The sequence below is a fragment of the Hyalella azteca genome, unplaced genomic scaffold (assembly GCF_000764305.2).
Source record: "Hyalella azteca isolate HAZT.00-mixed unplaced genomic scaffold, Hazt_2.0.2 contig5681, whole genome shotgun sequence".
Taxonomy (NCBI): Eukaryota; Metazoa; Arthropoda; class Malacostraca; order Amphipoda; family Hyalellidae; genus Hyalella; species Hyalella azteca.
In genome coordinates, this window is record NW_025935863.1 from 1,034 (window position 1) to 13,718 (window position 12,685).

The 12,685-nt window shown below is 37.4% G+C and overlaps 1 protein-coding gene across 1 annotated transcript; it reads right to left on the bottom strand.

The window, feature by feature from the left end:
* Positions 1-4,074: 4,074 nt before the first annotated feature.
* Positions 4,075-10,445, bottom strand: LOC108676547 (transcriptional repressor CTCFL-like; the record flags this gene model as incomplete). Its single annotated transcript, XM_018164635.2, has 4 exons — positions 10,422-10,445; positions 8,363-8,484; positions 7,471-7,584; positions 4,075-4,376 (listed from the first exon to the last, which is right to left on the bottom strand). Coding segments are annotated over exons 2-4 (536 nt in total), but the record flags the coding sequence as incomplete, so codon positions are not given.
* Positions 10,446-12,685: the final 2,240 nt, after the last annotated feature.

Here is a 12,685-nt window from a genome sequence, read left to right on the forward strand (position 1 = left end):
CATCCATTCCTCTCTTGGTCTATTATTCCCAGTACGACCCCATGTTTGATGTAACTCACACTTTCGTGCTATTGCACAGAGGTGGGCAGTAGCGCGCTACATGTAGCGGTAGCGGAGCTTTATTCAAGCAATTGTAGCGGTAGCGGTAGCGCCCGCTACATTTAGAGCATGTAGCGGTAGCGGCCGCTGCATTTCAAAGTAGCGCTGCACAGCTCTGCTATTGCATGACACTTAAGCTCCCATTTGACGTCTCGGACAAAAACGCGGCCTCTCTCACGGCCGGTCTCGCGGCCGTGATTCCAAATTCAGTGAGCGTGCAATATCTCGCAAAATACTGAACGTAGCTTGATGAAACTTGGTACACATAATCATTAGAGCCTAACGGTGATGTTTAGCTCGTGACAATTTTTCAAAATTCGCCTTCATTCCTGAGTTATATGAATATACGTGGTGAAAATTGCAGTGAGCGTGACATTTCTTCTAAAGTACTGTACAGATTTGAATTAAATTTTGAATATAAATTTCTCAATACCCGACGGTGATGTTTAGCTCTTGATATTTTTTTCACTTTTGCCTTCGTTCGCGAGTATTTTTCACTTTTGTCTCATTCGTGATTTTAACAGCGATATGTGTTGAAATTCACAGTGAGCGTACGATTTCTTCTAAAATACTAAACAAATTCGAACGAAACTTCGTATATTGATACCTTACCTCTCAACGGTGATGTTTAGCTCGGGACAATTTTTTCGAATTGGCCTTCGTTCGTGAGTTATATGGCAATACAGAGAAAACTGCTTACATTTAAACAGCTAAACGTGCATAAATTCGCNGGCGCGGGAACTTACTTATTTGAATTGCGCGCCACGTGGCGGCCATTAGTCCTAGGAAGGTGGCGCCATGCGCAATATGGTGCGCGGGCTATGAAGTTTTTCGTCCACTCAGTTCAGTTGCGACCATGCAGTGGTCGAGAGAGGAGCGCGCGTTCGCAGTCTCTGTGTACTTTTCTAGTGGCCGGTCTATCGTTGCAACCCAGCGTGCGTTTAGGAGGCAGTTTAATGTCGCGCCCACTGGTCGTGTTCCTGGTCGTACATCAATCGTTCAGTGGGTGAATACTTTTATGAATACAGGCAGTGTGTGGAAACAAAAACCAGGTCCTTCCAAAACCACTAGGACGCCAGAAAATGTCGAGAGAGTAAGGCAGGCGGTTTTGCAATCACCTAAGCGATCCGCACGAAAACATGCATCTGCGCTTAGAATTTCCGATCGCACAGTTAGGCGAATTCTGCACCAAGACTTAAAATTCCACCCTTACAAACTGGCAGTGGTGCAAAAACTAAATCCACGTGATTTTGTTTCACGACAAAGGGCATGTGAAGCCATCGTTGAAAACTTGCCTAACAACGCACTTGTGTTTTTTAGTGATGAAGCACATTTTCATCTGTCAGGGTGTGTGAATAAGCAAAACATGCGATATTGGAGTGGTGTGAACCCCCGAGAACTTCATGAGAAGCCCCTTCATGCAGAACGAGTGACTGTTTGGTGTGCCTTATCCAGGACTGGCATCATAGGCCCATGGTTTTTTGAAGAGAACGATAGGGCAGTTACAGTCACTTCTGAACGGTACATTCAGATGATTCAAGAGTTTTTCCTTCCAAAACTTGATGAACTTGGTGTAAGAAATGTGTGGTTTCAACAAGATGGGGCCACGGCTCACACAGCACGCGCTTCAATGGCTCTCTTGCGCGAACACTTTCCACAACGCGTGATCTCCTTAAGGGGCGATCTCCAGTGGCCAGCGCGCTCGCCGGACTTAGCCCCCTGCGATTATTTTTTGTGGGGATACTTGAAATCCTTAGTGTACACCAATCGTCCGAGGACCCTAGCTGAACTGAAGAACAACATTCGCGTTGCTATTGCTGACATTGGTCCAGACATGCTTGAGAAGGTGGAGCGAAACTTCCGATCTCGTCTGACAAAATGTATTGAACAGCATGGAGGTCACCTACAAGATGTAATATTCAAGAATTAAACTTGTAAGTAAACCCAACGAAACTTTAAATGTAGCTCTTTGTAAAAAAGAAAGAATTAAAACGCTATCTTTAATACTTTTTACTTTGTGATTTTTTTAAAAGAGTAAGTTCCCACGCCGCACCCTGTACAACGACAAAGAGTATTCTGTCGTCAGAAAACCACCAGCAGAGTTAAAAACCGCCAGTTAGCAAACCTGGGAATAACTGCAACACTGTTATCCCTAGGAGCATGACTGCCACTCTCACAACACTGACGCCTGCCATCCCCTCAAGAAGACTTCAAGAAAAATGGCTGCTGATATTACATTAAAGTAGCATTCAAGCCCCAATGAGCAAAAGCACTTGCTCTCCGTCACCATTAAAAGATTCATTTTATATTCAAAACGAAATCCGAGCTCACACAACAACATTTTAGAACATTCTGTTATGCACTGAGATGTATATTACAACCACTATATCTATTTTAACTCCTATTTCTATGTACATAACCTATCTTATTCAAATATTAATGTTACGACTGCTATGACTGAGCATCTGCATTCAGTGTCATCTTGGCTTTGTCGTTCTATCTCATATCCATGCTGTAACAAGCGACTGCCACCCCCCCCGGATTTGGTGGCAGTGAGTGCCTTGAGTTAGGTACTCTATATAGCTTGGTCCTGTTGCCTCAAAAGATCAAATGTTCTGTACTTGATTCCTGTTTCAAGCTTACAACATTCACATGCATCCTAACGCCTGGGTCACTGGAGCTGTTTCTGATGGCCTCTGGAGAGCAGATGCTGTTCAAACATGCATTGTCGACCCACATATCATCACACTTGGAGCACAGATGGGTCTTTTTCTGTTGAATGCCTGCGTACAAAATGTTTTTTCAAGTTTCCTTTTGAGGGGGAAGCATAATCACACTTGGAGCACTGAAAAGGTTTTTCTGTTGAATGTTTGTGAGTAAAATGACTTTTCAAGTCCCCCTTTGTGATGCAAGAATAATCACACTCGTTGCACTGCACAAGTTTTTCTGTTGAATGCTTGCAAAGACAATGCCTTTTCAAGATCCTTTTTGTAGTGCAAGCATAATCACACTCGGAACACTGAATAGGTTTTTCAGTTGAATGTTTGTAAAGAAAATGTTCTTTCAAGTGCCCTTTTGTGGTGAAAGCATGATCACACTTGGAGCACTTAAAAGGTTTTTCTGTTGAATGTTTGAAAAGATGTCTTTTCATGTCCCAATTCATAGTACAAGCATAATCACACTCGGAACACTGATACAGGTTTTACTGCTGAATGCTTTGCAAGCAAATGTCTTTTCAAGTGATCTTTTGTGGCACAAGCATAATCACACTTGGAGCACTGGAAAGGTTTTTCTGCTGAATGTTTGTGAAGAAAATGATTTTTCAAGGCCCATTTTGTGGTACAAGCATGATCACACTCGGAGCACTGAAAAGGTTTTTCTGTAGAATGCTTGCTAAGAAAATGTCTTTTCATGAGGAAATTCTTCGTGCAAGCATAATCACACTCAGAGCACTGAAAAGGTTTTACTTCTGAATGCTTTGAGAGCAAATGCCTTTTCAAGTGATCTTTTATGGCGCAAGCATAATCACACTTGGAGCACTGGAAAGGTTTTTCTGCTGAATGTTTGTAAAGAAAATGATTTTTCAAGGCCCATTTTGTGGTACAAGCATGATCACACTCGGAGCACTGAAAAGGTTTTACAGTAGAATGCTTGCTAAGATAATGTCTTTTCATCAGGAAATTCGTGGAACAAGCATAATCACACTCAGAGCACTGATAAGGTTTTACTTCTGAATGCTTTTGAAGAAAATGTGTTCTCAAGTTTTCTTTTCTGGTGCAAGCATAATCACACTCAGAACACTGATAAGGTTTTACTCCTGAATGCTTTGAGAGCAAATGACTTTTCAAGTTCCTTTTTGTGGTGCAAGCATAATCACACTTGGAGCACTGCAAAGGTTTTTCTGCAGAATGTTTGTTAAGAAAATGACTTTTCAAGTCCCATTTTGTGATACAAGCATGATCACACTCGGAGCACTGAAAAGGTTTTTCAGTAGAATGCTTCCAAAGAAAATGTCTTTTCATGAGGTAATTCTTCATACAAGCATAATCACACTCAGAGCACTGATAAGGTTTTACTTCTGAATGCTTTGAGAGCAAATGAATTTTCAAGTTCCTTTTTGTGGTGCAAGCATAATCACACTTGGAGCACTGCAAAGATTTTTCTGCTGAATGTTTGAACGATTTTTCTATGTTTTGCTTGGAGTTGGACGCCCCAGAGATGCCAGTGTCGCCAGCAGCGTCTCCTGATGGGTTAAATGCTGACCCACCTTCGCCAAACTAATGAAAAAATTACAAAGTAAAACAGTTTCCTATATTAATAACAGCCACAGAACTGTATACTTTCAAGTGTTGATCCTTATTAAAATCTCTTAATTGTCTCAACAGAAATTCAAACTTGTAACAAATATTTTACAAATCTATAAACTTTTGCCCAGTATGTTCTGATTTATGAAAGGATTACTCAACATTAATACTTTGCCTAAGCATATAATAGAATTACCATTACTGGGTCTCAACTTCAGTCATAGATTATGGCTTTGATTTAATGCTGATAAAACTGTAATGGAAATTACTACTCATGTAGAGTACCTAGATTAGATGCACCTAGATTAGATTTTATATTATTTCAGATACATTCATTTCTTAAATTTGGAATATGATTTTCAATGGGGTTACAGTGTTGCAAATTAGTTGTGACACTTTGACAGCAAGGCAATACACAACTTCTTCACTAAAGCCTCAACATCACTATCACTAAATATACACTCAACCTTATAAAACCACAAACGTCCAAGAGCCATTACCACCCTCATGTCAAAATCAATAACCAACACCTTATGCGTGAACACAACCCAAAAATCCTTGCCTAATCTTTGATGTCATGCTCACTTTCACCGACCACCACAAGTCACAGCAGCTAAAGCCTTAAAATGGGATGACATACTAAAAAACCCTCTCGTGAGCATCAAATGGACAATACCAGGTCTACCAACACCAACAACAAACCTAGTAACCTATCTATCATCTCATAATCAACTATGCTTGCCCAATCTGGCCTCCTATCTCCTCTTCCACTAACTCCACTGGCCTGCAAACAGTTCAAAATATCACCTTGCATACAATAACTGCTTGCTGCAACACAACAGCCAAAAAACTTCACTCTGAATATCAAATGATTAAAAATTTAAAAGAGAAGGAAATTCAACACAAATTCACCATATCCCTAATGAAAATGTTTTGGAGTCCAGCTCCATTGTCAGTTAAAAAAATTTTGAACACAGATAAAATCAGAAGTTAATGCAAACAAAATGAAAAAAAAATCAGAAATTAAAATCTAAATTTACAAACAAAAGACAGAGTAAAAAAGTAAAAATATGAAATAAAAAAAACCGCATAACCTATCTATTTGCAATTTTTTGTGGATAAGAGCTGAAGGCTGCATTCAAAGGTTGCTTGGCTTACCAATTGCCTTCTTGATTTTAAGCAAATGTTCTATAACAGATATATCAATAACACCTTCCTTATTTTCGAGCAACCCTCTCATGTTAAACTTGCCTTTGATCACCTAAACTTGCAACATAACTTAATAAAATTTACCATGGAGCTTGAACCTAACAATAGTTTGTACTTTCTCAACTGCAATTTTATTAAATCTAGTGACTGTTTTCAGACTTGAGTTAACAAAAAATTGACTTTCCCGACCCTTAGCACCAGCTGTTTTCAGTTTTTTCTTCTTGTAGCACGGGCGTCAAACACTATTACACTGGAGCTTTTTTATTTGTTATACTTTTCATGTCATGCACACTGAATTTGAATTTTTCTGCAATATCTTTTTGCTTAACGGATTTCCTTCTAGCTTGTTATTTACCCAAATGAAAGAATTCACGTCCAAGCAATACAGTGAGGTTGTTCCAGAGTCAGATAATAGAAATGTTGATTATTGTTCTTTCCCATATTTTGGCCATGCATTTAAAGCTCTGTCACAAGAATTTAAAAGATTTTTTATGAAATACTTCCCAAACATTAATCTTCATATTTTATTGAGGAACAATTCACAATAGGTTTTTTTTTCAGTTTTTATAAACAAATATCCATTTTTATAAGCAATTGTTGCAAGTTTATTAATAGGTATAGTATTGCAAATTGTACATTTGCAAAAGTTGGGATGACCTCAGGCAATCTTTATTCTAGAGTTGCTGAGCATAAAGGGAGGAGTTGCAGTACTGGGCAGTTACGTACTATTGTGCCCTACAATCCCAAAAAGTGCAACATTCCAGCCTCCAGAAGTAACTTCGAGGTAGGGTTTTAGCTTCTAGTTATGGTACCTCTGATCTGGGTTTTTTTAATCTATAGGTATATTTTCACAGAGATATCTAGTTTAAATGCGCTCTTAAGCTCTTATCCACTATAAATTATGAATAAATCGGTTTTGCCTGTTTTTTCTTCCAACTTTCTTGATCTGTCTTATCTTTGAAAGTTTAGGTTTTAACTTCCCTGTTTATTATTAATTTCAACTGCTTTAACTTCTGATTTTATCTGCGTTCTAGATTTTTGAACTGATGATGAAGCTGGACTCTGAAATGTTTTCAATAGAGATATGGTGAATTTGTGTTTTTTATGTGCTTTTAAATTTTTAGTAAATTTGCAATTTAAGCAATCTAGTGTTATTAATATGTGTGTACAAGCAAATGCTTACTTCCAGATTACACACCAACCTCCTCTCTACCCAATAACTATTGCAATGTCTCCATCTGCAACACCCTTGCCACCAAATAACATGACAGAACCACCAATCCTACAACTTGGATGACAATCTGTACATCATTCAGCCAATCCTACCAAACAACATGACCAGCACTACTCTTAAGAGGGCCAGCAACAGCCTCCACACCAATGCAACCAGAGTGATTCATCAACTCATACCATGGACCCAAGCAATCCATTTTCCGTTCATCCCATGCAGTGTGGTGTTAATTATTACCCATTCCATCTGTTCTTGGATGTGATCTCAGATACATGAGGATTGTAAGGATGTTACATTTAATGTAACAGGTTCAAGTGCATTCCCTCATCTTCCTTCTGAACTAAATGTTTTGTTCCAGGTTTAGATCCTTGCTTAGGGGAAATGAATTGTCATATATTTTTGAAGACCAAAAATTGTTAGGTTTCACTAGCAGGATTAAATGCATTGGGAAAATGACATTTGTTCCTAGTGTCAATACCAGCACCTATTAAGTCATCAACTTTATCATTAGTAAATACCCACAATAAATTGAAACATTTACCATCTTCAGGAACTCGTAAAATGTTTCAAAATTTTCAGTTAGAGTGTATAATAGTGAAAGCTAAAATTATGTATACATGTATATACCTGATTCAACAACAAAGCAGAAGTGTTTTGTGAGGAGTTTGGATGGGCGTCGTGAGTCTCAACTTTTGCTTCAGTCTTGCATGGTACACCAGGAAGATGTTGATTTGAAGAGGCCTGGGGAGAAGTGAAGTGGAGGAAAATATTAATGTGGCTGACAGTGATACGTGCATTTTTAGATAGGATCTAATGTACAACTTCTCATAGAATTATCTGCCAGTTCCGAATTTCCTCAACAGCATATGGATGTCGTAGCATCAAAATTACTGGCTGTAAAACGTTTCCTCATCTTGATGCTTCATGATACTAAGATTTTGCTAGCCATATCTTCAAAATCTTGCCATACAAAGATTTTGCTTGCCATTTGCCTGCAAGTAAATATGAAATTAAGTGGCAATTTCAGAAGCAAATGCCCTTTTAGTGCAATTTTGTTGAATCCAATTGGCATACATAAATGTTCTCAGCACTTCTTTCTTTGCATTGTATGTGGACAGTTTTTCATGGTTCCTGCCAATAGTGGCCACCACATTTCATTTTTATTTCCGGAAAATAAAAGCCATTACATATCATAGTTATTTGACTACAGACAACTATGAGACATAAATAAGGGTTTGTTCTTAGAATATAAATCCTAATGCAAGTATTAATAAATCAAATTTCCCACAACTTCTAACCAATTGGGACTGGAGTGATAATCAGGATGAGGGTTAGGGCTCTTCATACCTGATTATTATTGCTCAATATTTCAGACTAAATACTTGGTTAAGATATGTCTCCTGATGCATAACTTAGAGATTTGATTACAGAAATAGCATCCTGCTGTTTGTTTATTGAAAATTATGTGGGAATTTTTAATACTTTGCCAAACATTTATTTGCACATCAACTTGACTTACTTTATTTCCATCTAAGAATGGTTCCTCTTTGATGTATACTTCTTCAGTTTCATTCTCAGGTTCCTCCTTGATGTAGATAGCAGGAACTTCGAGGACTGGTGGTGGGTCAACCTCTTCCATGGCTGGAAAATATATACATAGGTGTACTGGTACCACTGGGCTATGGAGCAAGATATCTCATAGCAAATTTAATGCTCACTATACTACCCCTGGTAAAAATTATGGAATCACCGGCCTTGGAGGATGTTCATTCAGTTGTTTAACTTAGTAGAAAAAAATCAGATCACAGACATGACACAAAACTTAAGTCATTTAAAATGACAACTTTCTGGCTTTAAGAAACACTATAATAATCAAGAAAATTTTTTGTCATTTTTTTCAGACCAAGCAGAGGGAAAAAAATATGGAATCACTTAATTCTGAGGAAAAAATTATGGAATCATCCTATAAATTTTCATCCCCAAAACTAACACCTGCATCAAATTATATCTGCTCATTAGTCTGCATCTACAAAGGAGTGATCACACCTTGGAGAGCTACTGCACCAAGTGAACTGACATGAATCATGGCTCCAAAACGAGAGATGTCAATTGAAACAAAGGAGAGGATTATCAAACTCTTAAAAGAGGGTAAATCATCACGCAATGTTGCAAAAGATGTTGGTTGTTTACAGTCAGCTGTGTCTAAAATCTGGATCATATACAAACAATATGGGAAGGTTGTTGAAGGCAAACATACTGGTAGACCAAGGAAGACATCAGAGCGTCAAGACAGGAAACTTAAAGCAATGTCTCAAAAACCGAAAATGCACAACAAAACAAATGAGGAACGAATGGGAAGAAACTGGAGTTACCATCTGTGACCAAACTGTAAGAAACCTCCTAAAGGAAATGGGAAAAGCTAAATGAAAGCCATCATTAACACCAAAACAGAAAAAAACAAGGTTACAATGGGCTAAGGAAAAGCAATCGTGGACTGTGGATGACTGGATGAAAGTCATATTCAGTGATGAATCTCAAATCTGCATTGGGCAAGGTGATGATGCTGAAACTTTTGTTTGGTGCTGTTCCAATGAGATTTATAAAGATGACTGCCTTAAGAGAACATGCAAATTTCCACAGTCATTGATGATATGGGGCTGCATGTCAGGTAAAGGTACTGGGGAGATGCTGTCATTACATCTTCAATAAATGTACAAGTTTACATTGATATTTTGGACACTTTTCTTATCCCATCAATTGAAAAGATGTTTGGGGATGATGAAATCATTTTTCAAGATGATAATGAATCTTGCCATAGAGCAAAAACTGTGAAAACATTCCTTGAAAAAAGACACATAAGCTCAATGGCATGGCCTGCAAATAGTCCGGATCTTAATCCAATTGAAAATGTTTGGTGGAAGTTGAAGAAAATGGTCCATGACAAGGCTCCAACCTGCAAAGCTGATCTGGCAACAGCAATCAGAGAAAGTTGGAGGCAGATTGATGAAGAGTACTGTTTGTCACTCATTAAATCCATGCCTCAGAGACTGCAAGCGGTTATAAAAGCCAGAGGTGGTGCAACAAACTAATAGTTTTTTTTTTTGTTTTTCACGATTCCATAATTTTGTCCTCAGAATTGAGTGATTCCATATTTTTTCCCTCTGCTTGGTCCAAAAAATAACCGTTACTAACTGCACAATTTTTTTTATTGATTTCTTATAGTGTTTCTTAAGGCCAGAAAGCTGCCATTTGAAATGACTTTAGTTTTGTGTCATGTCTGTGATCTGCTTTTTTCTACAAAGTTAAACAACTGAATGAACATCCTCCAAGGCTGGTGACTCCATAATTTTTGCCAAGGGTTGTATTAATGAGTCATGTGAGCTTTAGACAAAAGTTAATATCACTTGGATAAGTGAGACTCATGAGGTGGCATATTCTAACATATTGTTATCAAATATTGCACTGAAACTCCTAAGAAATAATTACAGATGAGAAATAAATCTGACAAAATTACATGAATTCAGTTCCTCCTTTGCATAATAACAATTAATTTGTGAGGCACATGGAATCTGGCTTACCTTCAGACTTTACTTTGCTGCCACCAGGAGACGCTTGAGTGAGGCTCTGCTCAGGGCATCTGCCACTCCTGACTGCAGCATCGGAGAGTTGGTGCAGAGCAACACTACTTTCTTTGGACGCCATCATCAAATGTGATGAGAATTGTGAATAAATTAGGTAGAAGTTTTTAGTGAATAATATTAATAGAAATGAAAATAACACTGGAGGGATAAAGAAAATTGTACAGAGTGCACTTGAGGCTAAAAAGGAGGCCTTAATTTCAACATTTGCAACAAAATTCACTTGTCCTAAGTTACTTAAATACACAATTGTTTCCTTAATATATCAACAATTTTTGATGCACACAACTTGGCTACATTTTAATACTGTGCTACATGACACTAATTCAAAAGCATTGCTGGCCAGGCAGTGTGCCTGAGAGCATTTGTTGCAATAGGGTTCAGGAAAACAATAGTTCAACTTTATTACTCAAGCTTTCTATTCAGTCTTTTATCATGTTTAATATAAATCATATAATAATAAATAATCATGAATAATCACAACAAGAAAGAACATAATAAAGAATTGATGTCACTTCATCACTTGTTTGCTTAAATTGAAAATTAACTAAAAACTTAAAAGCAATGAATAGTACACATAAATTCATATCATTATAGAAAACGTTTTGAGACCAGCTCCATTGTCAGTTTGTAGAATCAGTAAAATGTGGTAAAAAGAACAGTGAAAATTTTCACTGTTTAACTGACAATGTTTCACAAATTTTCACTGTTTCACTGAACTAACAATGGAGCTGGTCTCTGAAATGTTTTCCATAAAGATATGAATTTTTGTGGAATATTATTTGCTTTTAAATTATTAGTTAAGAAAGAACATAGTATGTATTGGGAATAATTCAAGAAAAAGAGACCAGTGCAAACCAAGGTATGGGGTTCCACTAAACCTTGAATGACTTGTATATCAGTTTACTAGCTTTAACCTAGTCAGAAAGGCTGAAGATGATCAAGCCTAATGAACTTAAGGAGTGCACTCAATACACTGCCATTACAGAAATACATGATAAGGTCTATGAATTATTTTTATGCAGTGAACTAACAATTACCACTCCGAGTTATACTCCCACATTAACTGATGATAAGCATTTGCACTTCAGGAAAGGGGGTTTGCAAGGACCCCTATTAGGTATGACCTAGTTCCTTGCACAGCAACTAAAAAGAGAGCTTCCCACATCCAAGAAAACTCACCATCGTAGACTGGCATTGATGAGAATCCTCAACTAAGGAACCAGTATGGCAGCACAAATCAATCTCAAATATTTTGTTGAACTCAAGGGTTTCTCCTAAATTTACTAGTTACTTTAGCAGTTGCTATATGGATTTATCATTTAAATTCAATGCCATTCTCAAGTGGAACTGTTGTAATTTTTCACCCATTCAGATCAAAAACATCAAATCACACATTAATAACATTTGTTTTAAATTTCTGCAACTTATTTATAGATAAGTTTTTCATCCTTTACATAGGGAAATAGAATCACCTATTTTGGGCTTTCCAACTTCTTGGTGCAACATATGGAATAATTTCTTAGTTCGAAATAAATGCAGTACCATCAAACGGGGTAATAAAGGATGGGTAGGGTAAATCAGGACATTTGTCCCACATTTTGTAGAAATGTTGTAGCAGCTAAACTAATCAAAATATCTCACAACTAAAAATAGTGGCATAAAGTTCAACATTTTACTATCTATGTAGCATAAAGCCAGTTAAGAAATTATACATTTACAGCCTTTAAAAAATCCCTAAAAATCTGTGAGAAGTGAGATTTTGGAAAAGTACCTCTGTGAAGGTCAGAAGTAAAGAAAGTATTCACCACATTACAAAATTTTACTTCCATACCAGTTGCACTTAGGTGTTGGTTTAAAAACGTGATTGCTGGAATTTGCGTATCTCGTTCCAAAAAAATGGCAGCCATTTCCACAGGATGGTGTAATAAGGGACACCCTCTGGGGTACCGTGAAATGGGGTTACTTTAACCGGCGGGGTAACTTTGACCACGTTTTGTTTTTTTAACAACAACCCCTACAACTCAAAAACGATTCGACATAGAAAAATTTTGTCAATGGCCATCAAAGGCCTAATACTGAGGCTACGTAACACAATAGAAAGATTTAAAAAGTTTGCATATCTAATAGGTTAAAAAATTAAAAATGTGACCAATGAAAAAGAGCTATTATTTAAAGCCTGTCAGAGTACCCCCTCCAATTTT